The sequence below is a fragment of the Cannabis sativa genome, chromosome X, assembly GCF_029168945.1.
Source record: "Cannabis sativa cultivar Pink pepper isolate KNU-18-1 chromosome X, ASM2916894v1, whole genome shotgun sequence".
Taxonomy (NCBI): Eukaryota; Viridiplantae; Streptophyta; class Magnoliopsida; order Rosales; family Cannabaceae; genus Cannabis; species Cannabis sativa.
Genome location: NC_083610.1, coordinates 18,259,288 through 18,282,026, shown reverse-complemented (window position 1 = coordinate 18,282,026; position 22,739 = coordinate 18,259,288). Strand labels below are relative to the sequence as shown.

At 32.0% G+C, this 22,739-nt stretch overlaps 5 protein-coding genes across 5 annotated transcripts; 4 read left to right on the top strand and 1 right to left on the bottom strand.

Annotated features, from left to right (window-relative positions):
- Positions 1-511: 511 nt before the first annotated feature.
- Positions 512-1,766, bottom strand: LOC115705803 (protein SRC2). Its single transcript, XM_061105836.1, has one exon. The coding sequence runs from the start codon at positions 1,557-1,559 to the stop codon at positions 837-839; it is 723 nt and encodes a 240-aa protein (XP_060961819.1). The 5' UTR covers positions 1,560-1,766; the 3' UTR covers positions 512-836.
- Positions 1,767-3,930: 2,164 nt separating this feature from the next.
- On the top strand, positions 3,931-5,721 carry LOC133032077 (receptor-like protein EIX1). Its single transcript, XM_061105899.1, has 2 exons — positions 3,931-3,944; positions 4,294-5,721. The coding sequence occupies exons 1-2, from the start codon at positions 3,931-3,933 to the stop codon at positions 5,573-5,575; spliced, it is 1,296 nt and encodes a 431-aa protein (XP_060961882.1). The 3' UTR covers positions 5,576-5,721.
- Positions 5,722-7,446: 1,725 nt separating this feature from the next.
- On the top strand, positions 7,447-9,740 carry LOC133032076 (uncharacterized). Its single transcript, XM_061105898.1, has 4 exons — positions 7,447-7,542; positions 7,667-8,434; positions 8,513-8,650; positions 8,774-9,740. Exons 1-4 carry the CDS (start codon positions 7,447-7,449, stop codon positions 9,605-9,607), a joined length of 1,836 nt encoding a protein of 611 aa, XP_060961881.1. The 3' UTR covers positions 9,608-9,740.
- A 1,302-nt stretch (positions 9,741-11,042) lies between these two features.
- Positions 11,043-12,448, top strand: LOC133032415 (uncharacterized). Its single transcript, XM_061106349.1, has 3 exons — positions 11,043-11,171; positions 11,299-11,493; positions 11,598-12,448. The coding sequence occupies exons 1-3, from the start codon at positions 11,064-11,066 to the stop codon at positions 11,916-11,918; spliced, it is 624 nt and encodes a 207-aa protein (XP_060962332.1). The 5' UTR covers positions 11,043-11,063; the 3' UTR covers positions 11,919-12,448.
- A 9,892-nt stretch (positions 12,449-22,340) lies between these two features.
- LOC133032075 (protein FAR1-RELATED SEQUENCE 5-like) lies at positions 22,341-22,739 on the top strand. Its single transcript, XM_061105897.1, has one exon. It carries the CDS (start codon positions 22,341-22,343, stop codon positions 22,737-22,739), a length of 399 nt encoding a protein of 132 aa, XP_060961880.1.

The following is a 22,739-nucleotide window of genomic DNA, read 5'->3' as shown; positions in this document are numbered from 1 at the left end:
GTAAAAAAAAAAAAAAAGCATAATGATAAGTTTTTTTAGATAAATAAAGTTATTATTTGATTTAGCTTTTTTTTCTTTTTCCAAAACTAAAACAAAAGGATTGATTTGGTGTAGGACTTTAAAAGAAAAAGGAAATCTTTTTGTTTCGGAAAATGCTAATAATTTAAAATTAAATGCTTCATAAACAAAATTAAATTTCATTATTTTTCTTATACCTCTATACTTATCTATTTTTCTTTTTAAAATGGTATTAGTTCGTCGATTCGACATTAGTATCAATATGTTTAGGATTTGTTTGGTAGGTTGTATAATGAAATTAATTAATAAATAACACTATGAATAAAACAATGTATTATATTAATTATTAAGAATAAATTTATTTAATACATTATAAATTGTATTATGTATTAACTTATATTAAAAAAGTTTTAAACGATCTGATGCGCTTTTGTTGTTGGACCATGTTGTGTATAATTAACATTAACTACATATCTAATCAAAAAAAATTAACTACATATAATAAAAAAAATATTTTATTTTAATTTTTTAAAATAATATATAAAATTCTTACACAACTAAATAGAGTTTACACGTTTTTCCATACAATCATATTCCCCACAAACAAATTATTTTGAATACCTTCTACAAAAAAAGCCCTTTTACTATATAGCATTAGTTAATTAAACAAAAACCATAAATAATAGGAAAGGTTAATCAAATCTTCTTGACAAAAAATCTATTCACATTTTTTTGAGGAAATAAAAACATCATAAAAATCAAACGAAGCATAATACGAAGGAAATTAGCATTAACTACCAACCCCATCATCATAATAACTATTGAAAAAAGCAGGCATCCACTTCCGGATTCTCAGCTTTATTATGTGGCTGAACAAATTCTGAGCTGCCGTAAACAAACATCGGATTATGATACTCCGAATAACCCAATCCTGATCTTGAACCCGAACCCGAACCCGAATTCTGAAATACTGGATTCCCGCCCTGGATTGGATATCCAACAGAAGGGTCCGACTTAGGCAAGTTCAAATTGGTGGCAGCGTAATTAACGGGGTAGTAAGCCGTTACTAAAGCCGGAACTTGATAAACAGTATCATGAACCTTGGTGGACGACGTCGTTTCGAGGACTTGATTAGCGAACTTGTAAGACAAGTTGAGCTGACCTCTGTGCTTGCCGTTAGGTTTGCGAAGCTGGTAAGTGACGTATTTGATGAACTTGCCGTCACCGCCGTTATCCAAGAGCTCTTTGACCGGAACGTTGACTTCTCCAATATCTTTATCGCTGTGAAGTCTGCGGTGGCATTTAACCTCGAATTTTAGGGCCAAACGTCCCTTATGGGCCTCTTCTTCGTCGATGTTGAAATTCATTGGGTAGTTCCAATTTGGATTGGGCCCACTTGCTTTGTCCACTGGTGTCTTCTGTTCCATCTCTGGACCCCCAGAGAGCGAAACGACGACGTACACATCCATTTTGGTCAAGTGTTTTACTCTTTTCAGATCTTTGGCTGAGATTATGGTAATCTCTACGCCTCTGTACTGCATTTTGTTCTTCTCTAAATTAAATATATCAACTTTTAAACTCTGTTTGGGTTTGACAAAGGAGTATATATATATATATAAAGCAAAGAGAGGAAACTGCTTTGGAGTTTCTAATCTTTGGGATTGGGAGAGTTTGCAGAGGACAAAGTCAATGAAACCGAGTCAACACTAATTTTTTGAAAGTCAACTGTTTTTAGTTTGTGGGTAGTGGTGGTGTGTGATGCGATGGATCATTCGGTATGATAAGGACCTGTCGTACATAGAAGTTTTGAATACGTCCAAGAGAAGGCTTTTGGGGGCATAAACATAAAGGACTATTAATTCATATAACTTAAATATAAGAAAGAAAAAAAAAACCTTATTAATCTATTCATCTTGACTTTTCTCTATGATATATATATATAAATATATATATATATATATATATGGGTATGCTCTTAATGGGTATTACCCATGTATGGGTATTTAATTCTTGACCATTGGATCAAATATCTAATGGTTGAAATTTATAATCATTAATTAAATATTGAAAAATTAATATTTCCTATTTTGTTATTCTCTATATTCCTAAAATAGATAAAACTATTAATAGAAATAAAAAATTTATAAATAGAATTGTTATTTAAAAAATAAAACACAACTAAAAAAATTAACAAATTATTTTTTTTTAATAAAAATCATTTTAAAGATTAAAAAGAAAAAAAGTGTATATTTATCTTTTTAAAAAATTTCTTCATACTACAATTCTAAATTGCATTACTGAAAATAAAAAAATAATAATTTTAAGCTTTAAACTGTAATGCACATAAAATGTATAAAATTTTTTTTAAAACCTAAAATCTTTAATTTTATAATAATTAACAATTATTTATATGTTTTTTTTTTTTTAAAATACTCGAGCTTACCAAATCTATAAGAACAAAACCAATGAAGAAAATTTTAACAAAAAAAAAAGAAGGAAGAAAAAAATGTCATAAACATTATTGAATAATAGCAATTGCCAACACAAGAATTTCAGCACAAAAAATTATATTTGACCCCTAGACAAGATTATCATCTTCCAATCCTAAAAACATAAATAATGAACAACACCTCATTAGTTATTCTAGGAGAATAATTCATGGTAATATCAAAAAAAATCATTGGATGGTAATAATATTTTAGCCTAAGTAAGAACTAAGAAGTATTGTAGCATTTTATTTTTATGAATATAAATAATATTAAGACAATTGGATTCCACAATCAAGCTCCTATTCTTCTAATAAAAAAAAACACATTAATATACATATAAATGATTTTTAGTTTTACAATCATAAATTATTAATAAACTCATAATTTCATAAAATAATAAAGTAGTAATTTTAATTAATTTTTAAAAAATAATTTATATTTTTTTTTTCAAATTATTAGTTGTAATTATTATTTCCAATTTTATAAAAAATAAATATAATTTTTTTTTTAAAAAAAAATAATTTTTAGAAACTTTCCATAAAAAGGTTATTGGATTATTACCTTATTAATTTTTTTTAGTTCCCATCAATGGGTATTACCCATTAAGAAGTGTTCCATATATATATATATAAGGACTTGTCTGTTGTCACGCATCTAATCTTTGAGTGACTAGTGCTGCACACTTTTAATAGCCATTAGATTGTAATAATTTTGATCTAAAGGCTGATATTACACACTTCATATATCATTTCTATATAATATTATATTTGATAAATAAAGGGGTATTTGACTTGAAAATGAGGAGTAAAACCGGCTGTAACCAGTTGCCAAAATCTTGATTTTCGCGCCTATTCTCAAATCTGAAGAAACATTTTCAGCTTAGTTTTAGGTAAAAAAACTCCTTCATTGTTTGATTGTTTGAAGGTTCCAAACAGGCCATAAATCAATTTTCAGTTCTCTTTTATTGTTTGAAGATCATCACCAAGGTATTTTTATTGTTTTTATTATCATTTTTCTTGTTCTTATTAGTTGTTTTTAGGGTTCTTAAACTCCTTTGCTACATCACAGAGGGTATCGCCACCGGAGCTCGCGAAGAAGATGTTGCCTTGTCCTATGTAGAATTCTGGGAATCGTTTCTTACTTGTACAAGTAAGTCAATGTTCTTCTTCTCTCTCTCTCCCTCTCCATTAATATATAGAGGATCAGAACATGGTGTTCTTCCCATTTCTCTCTGTGTGTCTTCCTTTTAATCCTCAACCAAGATCAGAACCAAACTTTCAAAATGCTTTCAGATCAGACTTTAATAAACACACAAACAAACATATATATAATTATTGAGGGAAAATAAATATATAAATATATATTAGTTTTATTTATTTCAATCTGGGAAATAAGAAATGTGTATGTATACTTATTGATAATCATGATGAGTTTCTGGTTATGTGTTTTTAGAAAAAAGTTTATTTTATTATTGATCAAATTATAGTTTGGACTTTGAACTGGAACTATGATTTTGATCAATGTCATAATCTGTAATGGACTTTTTTGATGTCCTTCTTCTCTATATCTTTGTTCATTTATGCAGTTTTGTTAAATTTCCAGAAGTGAATTGATAATATTTTTTTTAATTTTGTTATGACTTTAGGACAAAAGGTGTCATTTGAGTATCATGACAATAATTATATTTTCACTGTTCAAATCAACATAGAATTTATAAGGTCACTATTCTTATTTTCTGCGTATTGAGATTGTTGGCATTGTTATGGTTCTAACTTGATAAAATCAGCTGCATTGGGTTTAGTTTTGTAGATAGTTCAGCTGTTGTGTTTTTCTTATATTTTCTCAAGTGTGAACCTGCTCTTTCTCTTACCAGTCTCAAGACACTTCACCTGAGTTGGAACTTTCTTCAGGGTTCAATTCCTTGGGAGATTACAAATTTGAAATCTCTAGAGGTCCTTGATCTATCTGATAATTTGGGTCTTGAGGGTCATATTCCAGGATTTTTAGGACATCTTACCAAGCTAAAGGTCTTAGATCTTTCTGCAAATGAATTTACTGGGGGGATTCATGAACTCTTAAACAGTGTCTCAAATAACAATATATTACACACACTCGATTTAAGTTCTAATTCTCTAGATGGTGTGTTGCCTGAGTCACTAGGAAAGCTTAAAAATCTCCAACATCTTCTCCTTTCTAGCAATGCCTTTTTTGGTTCTATTCCTGAGTCTATTGGGAACATCTCATCCTTAGAGGTTTTAGACCTCTCTTACAACAAAATGAATGGGACTATTGCTAAAAGTTTTGGGCAACTCTCTAAACTAGAAAATGCAAACCTGTTAATGAACTCTTGGGGAGGTGTCCTTACCAAAACCCACTTGTCAAATCTCAAAAGCTTGAAAAGTCTTAGAATTACATTAGATGAACCCAACTCCCTTGTTTTCGAAATTCCTAATAAATGGCTGCCCCCTTTCAGGCTTAATACCCTCCAAATCTTGAACTGTAAAGTAGGTCCTACTTTTCCCATGTGGATTCAAGTTCAAACTGAACTCATATCTGTTACCCTTAGGAATGTTGGAATATCTGATACTATACCGGAACAATGGTTCTCGAGTTTAGCTCCTCAAGTTACCCAACTTGACCTATCAAAAAATCAAATAGAAGGGAAGTTGCCACACCAGTTGAAATTTCCAAACTTGAATAGTATTGATTTGAGTTTCAATCACTTTGATGGGGCATTCCCACATTGGTCTTTTAATGCAAGTCAGCTATCTCTTGAGAGTAATTCTTTCTCTGGGCCTATTCCTGAAAATATTGCTGAATTAATGCCAAGGTTGGAAAGGTTGTATCTGTCTCATAACCACCTTAGTGGTCAAATTTCTCAATCCTTATGTGATCTGCATAGTCTTCAAGTTCTTTCTTTGAGAAGTAATCATTTCTCTGGTGAGCTTCCTAGTTGTTGGGGCAATTTATACATGTTGTGGGGATTTGATGTAACAAATAACAACTTATCTGGTTTAATCCCAAGCTCATTAACCCTTTTTTTGGGTTTTTATAAAACTTCGTATTGAGAAAATTTGTGTCTTCTTTGTGATTTATTCATATGAATTTATTTATGTTAAATTTTGAGAAAGGGTTTGTGGATTAGCTACAGATTCAGTAATAATTTTCTTTATTCTGTTTGATCCTTTGGATGGAAGAGTTGGAGAAAGTTGAAAGTAACCACACATAGTTCATCTATTCTATGATGAGGGTTAGTTGGTTTGTTTTGTATTGAGTTTTCAAAGAAAGTTCATACTTAAATGATTACTACTTTTGATTTTTTTGATTTCTGATAATGGAAAGTCATAATCAAATACCTTTTTGTGTAACTTGAAAATCCAATGTCACACCTTTTTGTGTTTACAAACTACTAACTGGTTTTTTGTTTAAGGCTAATTAGGATCCCTGAATTTTGGTTCTACTAAGTAGCTATATTAGTAGTTTCTTCATGAAGCACAAGTTGCTATGGGGTTTGGTTTTAACATTCAATTTCAATGAACTGTGTAAACCATAAAAGTGCTAAGTATTTATTTAATTCAACCTTTGTTTTGCTAGACTTTTACTTCATTGCTGCTAGTATATACCAGTTAAGGCCAATTCATTAGCTAAGTTAGCACTGTACATATCATCTTGAGACTGGTTCTGGATGTAACTCCAGATATCAGTCTCAGCCATTCTGTTAAGACTTAAATCAGGGTCTATTGTCTTGCTATCTACATATTCGCCACCGGAGAAGCTCGCGAAGAAGATTTCACCTCTGTGACAAACCTCCTCGCCAACCCAAGAAGCGACCAAGGAACGTTAAACCATAAGGTCGGAATTCTTTATTTATTTATTTCATATTGTTCTGTTTTCATCACTACTACTTAGCCATATTTTTGTGACCCCTTATGGCTGAAAACAACAACCAAACTCACAGTTGGAATGGGGAGATAAGAATTAAGAACCAAAATAAAAAAGAATACATTTTTATTCATAGATAATGAATTTTTAGTTACAATTTTTATCAACAACAAGAAGAATAATGAATGAATGAATGAAAGAAAAAAAAAAGTAAAGGGGTAGATAAAATTATTAAGAAATAAATAAAGGAATGGATTTTTGTTATTGTAAAATGATGATATATGATCATGTAAGGTAATTTTCTAAGCACTATAGGTGGATAGTGTGCAAGGCTTCAGAATCCAAAATACATCCAAAGTCTTTGCTTCTTTTGGATCAACAATAGAAGAAGCTCTTTTGTTTTTCTCTAAGGACTCTTCCTTTGCTACTAATAATTGCTTATTCTACTCTTGAAGGATTCCTCTCTCCTATGAGTTTATGAAACAGATAATAAAGAATAGTCTTGGATAAAGGAGTGTTCTCTGTCTCATCATTTCTTCTGCACAAAAAATAGTTATGAAACTTTACTCTAAAGCCTTTTATTTTCAGTAGTACACATTTGAACTAATCTATACTACATTACAGTCTAGAGTTCCACAATCACAATCTTACCAATATATACAAACATCCTTATCATAATTTTACATAAATATATTTAAAGATTCTGTTTTGAGTGTATACTTAGGAAAATTTTTTATTTGGTGTGAACAAAAGTTAATATCTTTGTTGTTATGCTCAATTGCCCAATTTGAGATACTCAGCCAAACTTTAGAGTTCTTGAATGAGACTTTATTTTCTTAACATTTGCATTTTTTTTTTTGAAAATAACTTTTGCATCTTATTACATGGTTTTAATTCAACCAAAAATAAAGAAAAGGGTTCCTCCCAAATAGAAATAAATAATCCAACATATTTTCTTAAACAGAATAATAAATCAATACAGATCTACAACAATAAGAATGATGGGCTTGAAATCTTTGTTGATATTTAGTTTTATTGATTTAAATGTTTGTTGTAGATGTCATGGGGAAAGCGCAATGTCGATAAAGATGACAAGTCAGTTGCTAAGCGCACAAAGGCCTCCGACAAAGGGAAAAAAGTAGTTACCAATGAGGTAAATTTAACATGTATACGTAAATGTGTGATGTCGCATAATTATTATTATTGTATTGTATTGCTAGATATACTTGATCTATGTGTAAAAGGTATAAATAATTTGATCTTTTACATTATTGCAGGAACAAAGTATAAACAACTCACTTGAACGTGCACTGCAACGTCTACTAGAAAAAAAAGCATCAATAATTGCAGGGAAGATCACTGCAAAAGAAAAGATTAATGAGCCAATAGTAGAGAGTGACAATGACGAAGATCGTTGTAGGGTCCAATGTAGATGCAGTCCAGAACGATTAAGAGAAATTGTGATCGGTTTGAACGAAGCACAAAAGAAAGTTATTTCAGATATAGGCTTCGGGTCCCTCCTTAATCCTGAAATTCCGTCAGTGCGTAGTTCTCTCATATGGTACTTGTACAACCATATGGATCTTGAAAAATTTGAACTAGTCCAACATGGGGTAATTTATCCTTTCACTATTCAATCGTTTAAGGAAATTATGAAAATCGAAGATGGTGGTGAGGACATCAACTTTGAAGATTATGTTGACACTGACAACAAAGTTCGAAATGAAGTGTGCAACCTCGAAAAATCCATTAAGTGCACAGACTTGGTGGAGCTTATAACCAACTCTGAAGAAGCTGATGTTTTGTTCGTTGCACGTTTTATGTTGGTAGCATTGGGATCCTTCTTGGTTCCGACATCTGGAACGTACGTAAGAAAGGAGTACATAAATGCACTCTTAGATGTTGGGCGAATAAAGAAGTTGAACTGGGCTTCGTTCATCTTTAAGTTTTTACACGAGAATCTGAAAGCACATCAAAAACGACTCAATAATTCGAAAGATAAGGGCAAGGTTCATTATCTCCCGGGTTGTACTATTTACCTTCAAGTAAGGATTAAACCATCTTTTAATTAATTATGCATCCCTTTCACTGTAGTTTTAATTGCAAATAATTTTTTTTTGCAGATATATTATTGGAGCCATATAAAAAGGAAGTTGTACACTTCTCCTCGCCTCGGCCTTCCCATGGCTTACTGGAATGAGGACCGAGTGAAAGGAATATCCTCGTTCATCTCCAAGAGTGGGGGATTTGTGAATGGGAAGGTACATTTTTTGGTTTACAACTCTTCAAAGTTACTTGTTATTAGGAATAGGCCAATACAATTTTGTTAATTGTTACTTTTTTTTTTGTAAAGTGATCTTGAAATTTTTCTCATTTTGGGGCAGATTATTCTACACCCGCCTATGTTCAGGAAGACATATGGCCATACAGAAGACACTTCCATTCCATTATCCAACCAGGGAGGAACCTCATCCTCTACATGCTGCAACTGCATCTTAAGAGATGAAATGAAGGAGAGGGATAAAAAGTTAGACACTACTTGTCAAGAACTACTAAGATTATTTGACTCTTTCAAAGCCGACATCTCTAAGGACATCGGAAAGGGCTTCGTCACTATGAAGCAATGTATCATTGACGAGGTTAAGGAATCTTTTATTCCAGAGCTTCGTGAAGCTATATTACCTGAGGTGAGAAAATCTGTGACAGCCGAGTTGCATCAAACAGTGATGAAAGAGTTGAGGCAGTCCGTGTTAATGGAGTTGAGGCAATCTCTACTGAAAGAACTGATGGAAGTTATTGATAAGGACGGGGAGAGAAATGATGAGGAGGCCGACAAAGAAATGATGGAAGTTAGTGATAAGGACGGGGAGAGAGATGATGAGGAGGCCGACAAAGAAACTAGCTCGATGAGCACTTCAAATGAGGATCAGTTTGGAAATGAAAACACAAGAAATTTGGAGTTTGACAACCCGCCTACCAACAATCAATATGAGGTTGGCCCTGTGGATTTGACAATGGTAGAAGACATCGGTCATGAAGGTGAATGCACCTCGGCCATCAAAGTTCTCCTTGCTTCAAACGCGTATCAAAAGACCGAAAAAAGATTCCACTCAAGCAAGGAATTGTATGTGGACACTTTCCACTTGAAGGAGCCAGCAAGCGAGATTGAATTTAAGCTGGCAATGTTCGTTTTCGGAAAAAATTTACATAAAGGGTAAGTCTTTAATTAGTAGATTGGTAGTTCAGTAAGACTGTGTATTAGTATTACCATATATTGTACCTAATTCCATTGTCTCATTGGCAGGTACCCTTTTGTGAAATTTCAAAAACTTGAACTTTTTCGGCAACAACTACTGTGCTTGAAGCCTAGAATGGAAATAACTGATTCAGTAAATGTCTTCATTAATATTTATCTGTTCTAAGCATTATTAGAAGAAAAAAAAAATACTACGAAGAGATTATGCTTAGTGGCATGTTGATTTGTGCAGGTTATTAGTTGCTACGCACACTTATTGACGCTGAAAGAACGTGAAGCAGCCCCAGATGGAGTACCGAAATATTGGTTTATGCCTTGTCGGGTCTCTGTAAGTCTCATTAGTATTAATATGAGCACGTGTATTTATATTTTCTATTCAAACTGTGTGATTTGTTTTATAAATCCCAATGCACTGAAAGTTGCCAAAACCTCGAGTCTTTCAACTCCTTATTTAAAGGCCTAAAATCTCTTTCATCTATGCAAATTTAGGAATACATATTTATTTATTTTTTTCAAAAAAAAAAAAAACAAGGTAGGAAAGACTTTATTGTAGTGTCACAAATTCAGAAAAGACCATGCATACAAATACAATATATAATGTTATTTTATCAGTACTTTTTCATACTTAGCATAGCAATACATATGCACAGAAAACAAAACAATATGTAAGATTCTATTCAAGGCACATGTCTGACAGTTATTTTCTCCTTTACATTGAAATTTCAACAATAAGAATCTTATTTTCTTACTTTGGTAGTTTCTCTGAATCTCAATATTTTCATTGCTCATTAGCTTTCTGCAAATCGATAACTAAGAGCACCATGGCTGTGGAGTTGGTGGTTGGACCTGTTGTTTCTGTTTCCATTGAGTTTTTACCCTAGTTCCAAGTTTTAATAGAACTCTAGTATGAAACTAAGCTAAGGGGGTTTTGTGTTGTTGATCATTTATGTTTACACAATTCTACATTAGTTTTTATTTATACCCTTTACTTATTTATGTCTAAAACACTTAAGGAATGCTTTTTATTTATTATTTCTTTACCAAAATATGTTATCTTTTGATATAGAATAAAACAAAAGAAATCTGCTTCTTCTCGGAGTTTTCACTACTCTGCATTCTAAGCTCTTGAATATTCCATTACTTGATATCTGCATAACAATAATAATGGTTATGATTTTTGTTTAAATAGCATGAAAATCTTGGGTTGTCATGCTCTGTTAGCACTTGGGCAAGACAACAAAATTGGAGGGATCTATTTTACGGCAAGTTGGCAAAAACTGAACATGTAATGACCACTTCGCATTTTTTTTAATCATTTAGTTAATTATAATGATGTTATGGTAATAATAAATTTCTGTCCCTTTCATATGCAGATGTGTGTCCCGGTCACATGCAAAACTAAAACTCCCCACTGGTTCATGTGTGACATAGACATGTTGGCGAGTAAGGCATTCATTTGGGACAGCCTGAAAACACCACGCGGGAAGGATCTGAAAGATTTCCGTGTACGAGCTGCTTCTGAAATGGTACTTACTTTCGATTGTTTCATTTCACATTCTAGGTTCCAAGTTTTTTTTAGATGAAAACTAGAATCCAAGTTGAATAACGAAATTATTAAGTAATTTAAAGATCTTCATCTCTTATACCTTGCAGTTAAGAACACTTGATGATCTTCTCCAAGTGGATATGGCTCTGGAATTAGGAGAGAAATTTAACTTTGCATCACTTCCCCTAGATTACGCAAGACGAGTGCCGCAGCAAGATAATGGGGTAGATTGTGGAGTATATGTAATGAAATTCATGGAACATTTCTTCAATAGAGGCAATGTTGCTGAAATTGATGTTGAGGTATTTTTTCAAGTACAACTGATTGAAATTAGACTTAAATTGAAAATTTCATATAGTGGATAAGCAATAATTAACTAATATTTGTTTTGTCTTCCAACTTTCAGCATGTAACCAGTCAAGACAGGTTTAATATCATGATGAATCTAATTCAGCATCCAAAAAATGAGTGTAGGGCTACTGTTTTGGCAGATGTTGCTGAGATGTATTCAGTTAACAATGTCTTAGATGTTCCCCCATCTACTCCTGTACATACTGACAAGGAATTGGTTATCAAGTCTCCTGAGAAATCCCCTGTTGATCCAAGGTTTAAAAGTAAGAAGTCGCGAGCGAAAAACATGGTGCCTTCGTCGTCAACTAAGTCCAGGAAGAGAATGTCCAGCGGCAGTAATCTGACTATGAGAGACTTGGTCGGAGACAATGAGTAGCATTTGAGTACTTTTTAATTGGAAGAATACTTGGTTATTTTGTCTGTAGATGTTTATTATGGAACTATTTGCATTAGATGTTTATGCCTTGATATGCCTTTTTGAATATGCATTGTTAAGCAATTATATAATTTGTATATGTAACTACCTTGTGGGTCTTGTATATGCAAGACATTAACCAAATGTAACCAAATATTGTGTTACAATATATGATATGCATGTTTAGTTATGATCTTAGATATTATCTTTATGAGTTAGAAATAATTTTTCTTATTGAAATAAATATTTATTGTGTGATTCTTACCTCAACTTAAGATGTTTATTATGGAACTATTTGCATTAGATGTTTATGCCTTGATATGCCTTTTAGAATATGCATTGTTAAGCAATTATATAATTTGTATATGTAACTACCTTGTGGGTCTTGTATATGCAAGACTTTAACCAATTGTAACCAAATATTGTGTTACAATATATGATATGCATGTTTAGTTATGATCTTAAATATTATCAGATTAAGTTAGAAATAATTTTTCTTATTTAAATAAATATTTAGGGTTTAGTTCTTACCTCAACTTAAGATTTTTTACACAGTAAAACTTGCTATTTTCCAACAATACAAAAATTGTTTGCTTGTAATAATTTAATTTTATTCACATTTTCAAAAACTATATTATAAATATGCATAGTAAAAAATTTTATATTAATTAAAAAGAAAAAGTTTAACTCATTGTATTTTCAACTCTTCATGATAAATATTACTAAAAAAGATAAAATAAACTTTTACAAGAAAACTATAGCTAAAACTTGTCAAGAAAATCTATTTTATATATATATGTTTTTAAAAAAAAATAAGTGTAAGGAAAACTTACATAGTTTCCACACCCCCAAAATCTTCTACCAGGGTTCTCTTCACTCCTTGAAGTTCGGCACACCGAATCTGTGCCACAATGGCACTTTGGACGAGTATTGATAGAAGTCACAAGAGAGGAAGACATAGTTAACTTAAAGAGTTTTTATATGCAAGTGCAATATAATAGTAAGTGGTATTCTAAGCATTCTCTATTTAGGGGTATTTATATAAGACATATCACTATACCAAATGTGTTTTAAAAATATATTATTATATAAGTGTCCTTTTGACATTATGTGGTATATTATTTTATACAGTTAAGTAGATGCTTTTTAATTTTTTTATTATTATTTGTAAGGTTTTTTTCAAAGGCAAATAAATATTAAGAAATAGTTGTTCATGTATATTAAAATAGATGACAACTCAAAATACATTAGACATAGAAATACGAAAATAATACATTCAAAACATGGTAGTAACTACTTAAATCAAACATTGTTCACACTACATAATTTAACATCAGTAACACCTCATCATAGTAAATTAGAGTTGACTAGGGACCTGCTGTTTTTTCAGATCCACTGTCACCACCAATCATCATTTCAAGGTTTCTTTTGTATTGAGTACATGCTTCGTGCTTCATATGTGCCAAGGCCCTTTTTAGTCTACCAACGTCATTCGCATCCCTGGAAGATATTTGTCGATGGATTTTTAAATCATGCTGTAGATCTGAGATTTTTGTTTTGTAATAAGAAACTTGTGATACCAAAAGCTTTTTCTGTTCATCGGCTAGCAATATTTTTTGCTCAGCATCCCATAGCCTCTTCTCAATGTGATTAAGATAGCGTAAAGGAGATGGAGGTAGTGACAAATGGTGCACGAATCCAGAATCGCTATTTTCATGAGAAGATTTATTAAGTGAACCTGTAGAGGGTATTGCTTCATGATTTTCCATTCGCAATAAGTATGCAAGTTATAGTGAACTAGTAGAGGGTATTGAAAAAATAAGGATTGAGTTAAAGTTAGGAGGTGAGATAAGTTTGGTAAATGGTAATCTTTGTTTATTGAGTAGTGAGATATATATATATATGGAGATGGATGATTATTATATACCTAACTCTTTTGTCTTTTTTTGTTTTGTCTTTATTTATTTATTTATTTTGCTTATTTGATTATTAATAAGGATGTAGTACCATTGATAAGACTACACACTTGTCATTGTGTTGCTCAATGACATATGTTAGACTAAATATTAATATCTACGGGTGTACATCGATCAGTTTGGTCGGGATATAGCATATGTCTTTCAAAGTTACTCGTTGCTTGCAAATCATCACTAGTAGTGAATCAATCATCATTGAAAGTCCGTTTCCATAATGACTGGGGGCGTTTTAGGAAGGCATGTACAATCCGTTATGCATTCCTCAATCATCCCGGCGTGACTACTAGTGGATTCACTATAGTTGACTACAACCGATCTTGGTCAAAGTTACTCGTTGCTTGCAAATCATCACTATCAGGTATCAATCATCATTGAAAGTCCGTTTCCATAATGACTGCTGGCGTTTTAGGAAGGCATGTACGATCTGTTATGCATTCCCCGATCATCCAAGCGTGACTACTAGTGGATTCACTATAGTTGACTAGAACTGATCTTGGTCAAAGTTACTCGTTGCTTGCAAATCATCACTAGTAGTGAATCAATCATCATTGAAAGTCTGTCTCCATAATGACTGGGGGCGTTTTAGGAAGGCATGTACAATCCGTTATGCATTCCTCAATCATCCCGGCGTGACTACTACTGGATTCACTATAGTTGACTACAACCGATCTTGGTCAAAGTTACTCGTTGCTTGCAAATCATCACTAGTAGTGAATCAATCATCATTGAAAGTCTATTTCCATAATGTCTGGGGGCGTTTTAGGAAGGCATGTACAATCCGTTATGCATTCCTCAATCATCCCGGCGTGACTACTAGTGGATTCACTATAGTTGACTAGAACCGATCTTGGTCAAAGTTACTCGTTGCTTGCAAATCATCACTAGTAGTGAATCAATCGTCATTGAAAGTCTGTCTCCATAATGACTGGGGGCGTTTTAGGAAGGCATGTAGAATCCGTTATGCATTCCTCAATCATCCCGGCGTGACTACTAGTGGATTCACTATAGTTGACTAGAACCGATCTTGGTCAAAGTTACTCGTTCCTTGCAAATCATCACTAGTAGTGAATCAATCGTCATTGAAAGTCTGTCTCCATAATGACTGGGGGCGTTTTAGGAAGGCATGTACAATCCGTTATGCATTCCTCAATCATCCCGGCGTGACTACTAGTGGATTCACTATAGTTGACTACAACCGATCTTGGTCAAAGTTACTCGTTGCTTGCAAATCATCACTAGTAGTGAATCAATCATCATTGAAAGTCTGTTTCCATAATGACTGGGGGCGTTTTAGGAAGGCATGTACAATCCGTTATGCATTCCTCAATCATCCCGGCGTGACTACTAGTGGATTCACTATAGTTGACTAGAACCGATCTTGGTCAAAGTTACTCGTTGCTTGCAAATCATCACTAGTAGTGAATCAATCGTCATTGAAAGTCTGTCTCCATATTGACTGGGGGCGTTTTAGGAAGGCATGTAGAATCCGTTATGCATTCCTCAATCATCCCGGCGTGACTACTAGTGGATTCACTATAGTTGACTAGAACCGATCTTGGTCAAAGTTACTCGTTGCTTGCAAATCATCACTATTTGGTATCAATCGTCATTGAATCCATTTCCATAATGACTAGGGGCGTTTTAGGAAGGCACATGCAATCCGTTATTAAACCCGGATCATCCCAGCAAGACTATTAGTGGATTCACTATAGTTAACTGGAAACGATCTTGGTTGCAAATCATCACTATTAGGTATCAATCATCATTGAAAGTCCGTTTTCATAATGACTGCTGGCGTTTTAGGAAGGCATGTACGATCTGTTATGCATTCCCTGATCATCCCAGCGTGACTACTAGTGGATTCACTATAGTTGACTAGAACCGATCTTGGTCAAAGTTACTCGTTGCTTGCAAATCATCACTATCAGGTATCAATCATCATTGAAAGTCCGTTTCCATAATGACTGCGGGCGTTTTAGGAAGGCATGTACAATCCGTTATGCATTCCTCGATCATCCCAGCGTGACTACTAGTGGATTCACTATAGTTGACTAGAACCGATCTTGGTCAAAGTTACTCGTTGCTTGCAAATCATCACTAGTAGTGAATCAATCGTCATTGAAAGTCTGTCTCCATAATGACTGGGGGCGTTTTAGGAAGGCATGTAGAATCCGTTATGCATTCCTCAATCATCCCGGCGTGACTACTAGTGGATTCACTATAGTTGACTAGAACCGATCTTGGTCAAAGTTACTCGTTGCTTGCAAATCATCACTATTTGGTATCAATCGTCATTGAATCCATTTCCATAATGACTAGGGGCGTTTTAGGAAGGCACATGCAATCCGTTATTAAACCCGGATCATCCCAGCAAGACTATTAGTGGATTCACTATAGTTAACTGGAAACGATCTTGGTTGCAAATCATCACTATTAGGTATCAATCATCATTGAAAGTCCGTTTTCATAATGACTGCTGGCGTTTTAGGAAGGCATGTACGATCTGTTATGCATTCCCTGATCATCCCAGCGTGACTACTAGTGGATTCACTATAGTTAACTAGAACCGATCTTGGTCAAAGTTACTCGTTGCTTGCAAATCATCACTATCAGGTATCAATCATCATTGAAAGTCCGTTTCCATAATGACTGGGGGCATTTTAGGAAGGCATGTACAATCCGTTATGCATTCCTCGATCATCCCAGCGTGACTACTAGTGGATTCACTATAGTTGACTAGAACCGATCTTGGTCAAAGTTACTCGTTGCTTGCAAATCATCACTATCAGGTATCAATCATCATTGGAAGTCCGTTTCCATAATGACTGCTGGCGTTTTAGGAAGGCATGTACGATCTGTTATGCATTCCCCGATCATCCCAGCGTGACTACTAGTGGATTCACTATAGTTGACTAGAACCGATCTTGGTCAAAGTTACTCGTTGCTTGCAAATCATCACTATCAGGTATCAATCATCATTGAAAGTCCGTTTTCATAACGACTGCTGGCGTTTTAGGAAGTCATGTACGATCTGTTATGCATTCCCCGATCATCCCAGCGTGACTACTAGTGGATTCACTATAGTTGACTAGAACCGATCTTGGTCAAAGTTACTCGTTGCTTGCAAATCATCACTATCAGGTATCAATCGTCATTGAAAGTCCGTTTCCATAATGACTGGGGGCATTTTAGGAAGGCACGTGCGATCCGTTGTTAAACCCCGATCATCCCAACAAGACTATTAGTGGATTCACTATAGTTAACTAGAAACGACAAAAAAGGACTTTAGGAATCATTTACCTGACTCGCAATTTTCTATAAATTAAACTTTTATACATAAAATTTATACTTGTTTATTTATATCCTTACATATTTTTATTTCTATTCCTATAAATTTTATAATTTTCATATTATACCACGTAATAATTTTACTTATTTCTCTATATTTTTTTTTCAGCATATTTTCAAATAATTTTATTGTATCACTATAAAAATATATATGTTTCACTAATATTCTTTCAATTAAAAAAAAATATCCCCCACTAAAAATTGTGGCTTGCTCATTTCTAAAACAGTAATCACCTTTGTCATTTTCATAAATTTAAGACAAATCAAATTATTAAATTATTAATATTACTAATCAAAGCACTAAATTTACTTATTGGTTACAAATTAGTCATTGAATATATATATATGTATACTTTGAAATTTTTTGTTGTGATAGTATATAATTTCTAGAAAAATTATTGTAAAAGTATTTTTTTTTTTATCAAGTCTTATTGTGTTTGAGGCGTTGAGGGTTTTGTCATGTATTGCTTTGCATTTATTTATTTTCTTTTTCTTTTTTTTAGAAATCTCTTTGCATGCATTTACATTATTCATATTAATGATTATTATTTCTTATAAATGGTTTGAAGTACACCCATGGTATTTGGTGTAGCTTGGTAAACTTTCCAATTTTATGATAGTCACCATTATTTTTTTTTATTTTGTAATATATTTTCATTTCCTTCAAACCAAGAAATCAATTTTTGCATGCATATTATTGTTTATTTGTGTATAAAGTAAAAAAAGAGATATATAATACATAAAGTTGTAGGATATATTTGCTAAAATGAGAATATGGTACCATTGGATAAGACTAAACACTTATCATTGTTTGCTCAATGACAAGTCTTTTTCCAATGCTCAAAGTTTGAGAAATACATTGATATATTTATAATAACATTGTCTCCAACTAAGAGCCAACGTCCTCTTTTTTTTTTTATTTATATTTTAATGTCATTTAAAGGCTATTCAATTCATGCATGTCACTTTGTTCTTATTGTGTTCAAAGTAAAGCAAAAAGTTATATAGTACATAAAGTTATAGGTTATATTAGCTAAAATGAGAATATATAGTACTCTTGATAAGACCACACATTGTTTCAAAAAAAAAAAAATAATAAGACCACATACACACTAATGATCCATTAGGTGAAACGTACTAACCTAATAATAATAATAATAATAATAATAATAATAATAATAATAATAATAATAATAATAATAATAATAATAATAATAATAATTTATGACATTTTTTTTAACCAACAACATAACACATTAATATTATAATAGGGATCCATGATATTAATTATACATTACAACATATTAACTCAAACTACTGATTACATAAGTTTAATAAAAAAATACTAATATCATGGATTAGTTATACATTTTAAATAGTACAATAATTTTATTAGTTCAACACAAATTAGGAATAACACAAATTTCTTAAGTAACTTGAGTCTATTTTTATATATATTATTTACTGTATTTTAATTTTTTTATTGTGTTTAAAGTAAAGCAAAGTACCTACTAATATGTAGTACTATTGATGAAGACTACACATTTATTGTTGTGATAAGACTACACATTTGTTCTCTTCAATGACAAACTTAAAATTAATAATATATTAATTTTGTTTCTTCATTTGTTTTGTCTTTTATTACTTTTCATTTGTTTTGTCTTTTATTACTATGCATGGTTTAAAGTACACGCATGGTTTTATTATTGTTTTTGTAAGCTTTCTTATTTTGTGTTAGTGATAAATACAAGGTTTGGTCCAGAGGTAACCTATACAACAACTATATAATATGACCTATTTTTTCTTTGCTAGATCACCATTATTATATTATAATTTATTTGTATTTTAATCACTTCATGCATGTAATTTTATTTTTATTCCTTTTAAAATTAAGCAAAGGAAGAATAGTACATAAAGTTGTAGGTTGAATTTGCTAAATAAAGATATAAAACTATTGGGTATTAAGGGTTTTTCTTGAAATCACAATGGGTCTTCCATTGTTTATACAATTGTTTTGCTCGACAATTGAGAGTGACATTGTATGTGTGTATATAAATATAGATATTTATCATTTGTAATTGCCTCACCACTAAATCAAATTTATAAGCCCATAACTACAGTATTTGTTTTATCACCAAAAAATGACTAAGACCAAATCCATTTCCAAAAACCTATTCCCTACCACTAACTCTTGTTACGGCTCAGCTAAGAATTACAGCCCGGACGCCCACGTATGTCCAATGAACTTAGGGACTCCTTCATCAATTTGCAAGAAATCTCCTCCATCTTCCTCTCGGTCAAGGAGATACCCTGCCTCAGCGAGCAGTAATCCCTTGCTCCAATTGTGTCATGTTGCAGAGCACTCTTAACTCAGTGAATGCTTCAAAAAACAAATGTGCTGACCTGTTAGATGAGGCTCGAAAGAGGATTATCGAGCTTGCTTCGACCATGTACCAACAAAACAAGCTCCAGGGTCAAGGAAGTGACCAAGTGAAGACGGTGGAAGCATTTTTGGAAGCTGCCAATGACTACCTCAGAGGTGAAGCGAGAGTCCCTGAGGTGATTCATCTCGATTGAGGTCTTGGGAACTCGCCTTTTGTGCACCATTCACTGGCCCCATCCTCTCCAAACCTATGAATGGTCTTACATTTCTCCAAATTATGTTATGATATTTTGTTGTGTTTTCTTATTATGGTATGCTTTATATTATTTTTCTAAGAGTATGTTGTGTTGTAGTTTGTGTTCACGTGTTTATTAGTAACTTTAGTTAGTATTGAGTCATGTCCTCCACAGTACTCTTAAAAGCATGCATGCATGCATGGTGTTAAAGGGTATTCTCTATCCCTAATATCATGTAATTTCTTTTTTTTTATTAATATTATTAATGATGATCTTATATATATATATATATATCTAAGTGCAATTTAAAACTTTAGAGATTAATCTATCAATTATGTTGAAGAAATGTACTGTGCTCTTTCTTTTTTAAATCACTATGCTTTTGAACTACTGTATTATTATCTTTTCTTCAATATACTTTTTTTATTTTTTTTTTAAAAAAGTAAAATTACACATCAGATCATTTAATTTGGAGACTATATAGACTATAGCCTATCCAGTAATATCTATATTACTTATTCATGGTGTATATTCACTCTCTAACGTGAGTATATTACTTTTGCATGAAAAATATGTGAGATTACACTATATACATTCATGGATATGGAAAATGACATTATTTCTGATTCGAAAGGGAAAAGGGAAAATGACATTATTATTATTATTATTATTATTATTATTATTATTATTATTATTATTATTATTATTATTATTATTATTATTATTATTATTTTGGAAGGGAATTAATACAATGACGTACGGGACTAAATCATCTTTATCTGGAGATTTCTTATGTGGTAATAAAATCTGGGCGATCATAAAAAATATATGCTCTCCAAATGAAAAAAGAGAAGAAAATTAAACATTAATTATTCCTGTGATTAATTGTGTTGTTTCCAAAAAAAAAAAAAAACCTATAATACTAAAAAAAATTGACAACATCACAAGATTAAAAATTTACATTATTTATCTAATTACCATAACAATATTTATTTATCTAAAATCTTTATGACTAATAAGATATGATACTATGTTTGAGTTAAAGACTATTACAAACCTATGTTTGATTTATGGTAAACATAGATGTTGCTTTAAAAGAAAACAATAAATCTTGATATTGGGCCTAGATACATAGTTAGATTATGACCCAAAATAGGCCAACCAATTGACTAGCCTATATACATTTATATTTAACTACAGCCTATATATTAAATTAAATTCTTGTGTTAGTTTCATAAATAACTACACCAACCACACCACCTACAAGTGTACAAATATGAGGACCTCACAATGGCAAAATTAAACAACTAAAAGTAAGTACTTATAAAAAGTTATTGATCTCACTCTCATTCAACTTCTTTCTATAGTGTCATTTGGTAGAGTTTTGGTGGATGAATCAATCTCACTCTCACTCACTTGGATAGTCTTGTAAGTCTCCTATTACAATTATAAAGGTATGTCTTATTAACACAATATCTTATTTTGAGAGCATATGCTTATCTTTTACTTACCATATAAATATAGTCTAATATTGAGTCATGGATTCAAAGCATGTTCATTCTATGGTTATTACATATGATACAATAACATAGATAAGTATATATTATCCAAGAGACAATCTTCATAACAAAAGAAGTGTTAAACTAAAATAAGTGATTGTGTTGTTTCTAAAAAAAAAATATATAATACTAAAAAAAAATGATAACATCACAAGATTAAAAGATTGCATTATTTATCTAATTTATGAAAATAGATAGAATATTTACTGATGAATATTTAATTACCGTCACAATAGTTGAACGTGTTAACTAATATAAAATTTATTTTTCATAAAATCTTTATGACCAATAAGATGTGATACTATGTTTGAGTTCACTAGAGACTATTACAAACCATGTTTCATTTATGTAAACATAGATGTTGCTGTAAAAGAGAACAATAAATCTTGGTATTGGGCCTTGATATTGGGCCTTGAAAACAATAAATCTTTTACTTACCACATAAATGGAGTCCAACTATATTGAGTCATGGATTCAAAGCATGTTCATTCTATGGTTATTACATAATATATATTTTTATAAATGTAGGATTTTTTTTAGGTAAGAGCATTACTTTTGTTTTTTTTTTTGTACATATGAGAGTATTTTTTTAATATTTCAATTGGTTAATTAATGAAAGTGCATGAAATTACAATAGAACGTATATGAAAATAGTATGTTTTTTTAGGTAAATTTGTTCTTCACTATTTGCAATACCATTGACTATGAGAGTTAGTACAACAATAAAGATTACTGTTAGTAGTCAAAACAGAAAAGCTTAAATTTTGTGTCAAATATTTAAGGAAAGTCATCAACTTCATTAACTTTAATATGTAAGTTAATGTGTTTTCATCATACACTTGAATGACTAATATTCATTTTATTGAATTATTAGGAAAAGTATGACGGACGTAGATATTGCCTCCAACTCTCACTGGCAAGAAATTTTGGACACACTTCAACTATCCAAATCAGTTGCAGAAATAGATACTCATGATATTGAAGGGAAAGAGATGGTAAGTCTAAAAATGTGGGAGGCATTCTATTATACTTATGCAAGATGGAAAGGTTTCGGTCCTAGAATTGACGATACAAAATCCAGGAAAAGTGATGGAGAAATATACATTCGACGATGGGTTTGTAACAAAGAAGGTTTTCGGAACGAGAAATTTTTGAACATGGCAGACAGGAAGAAGCGACCAAAAGAAATAACACGTTGTGGGTGTCAAGTCTGCGTTACGAATCCTTCGGTTACAAAAAACAAATCTTTGGCGGTGTCAAGAATTTGTACCATTTCATAA

What these genes read in the sequence shown, in the direction of transcription:
- LOC133032076 (XM_061105898.1), top strand. Translation starts at nt 7,447, where the DNA reads ATGTCATGGGGAAAGCGCAATGTCGATAAAGATGACAAGTCAGTTGCT. An exon ending in AAAAAGTAGTTACCAATGAG is followed by an intron (nt 7,543 to 7,666) that starts GTAAATTTAACA and finishes ACATTATTGCAG; the next exon opens with GAACAAAGTATAAACAACTC. An exon ending in GGGGATTTGTGAATGGGAAG is followed by an intron (nt 8,651 to 8,773) that starts GTACATTTTTTG and finishes ATTTTGGGGCAG; the next exon opens with ATTATTCTACACCCGCCTAT.
- LOC133032415 (XM_061106349.1), top strand. Translation starts at nt 11,064, where the DNA reads ATGTGTGACATAGACATGTTGGCGAGTAAGGCATTCATTTGGGACAGC. An exon ending in TACGAGCTGCTTCTGAAATG is followed by an intron (nt 11,172 to 11,298) that starts GTACTTACTTTC and finishes TATACCTTGCAG; the next exon opens with TTAAGAACACTTGATGATCT. An exon ending in TTGCTGAAATTGATGTTGAG is followed by an intron (nt 11,494 to 11,597) that starts GTATTTTTTCAA and finishes TCCAACTTTCAG; the next exon opens with CATGTAACCAGTCAAGACAG.
- LOC115705803 (XM_061105836.1), bottom strand. Translation starts at nt 1,559, where the DNA reads ATGCAGTACAGAGGCGTAGAGATTACCATAATCTCAGCCAAAGATCTG.
- LOC133032075 (XM_061105897.1), top strand. Translation starts at nt 22,341, where the DNA reads ATGACGGACGTAGATATTGCCTCCAACTCTCACTGGCAAGAAATTTTG.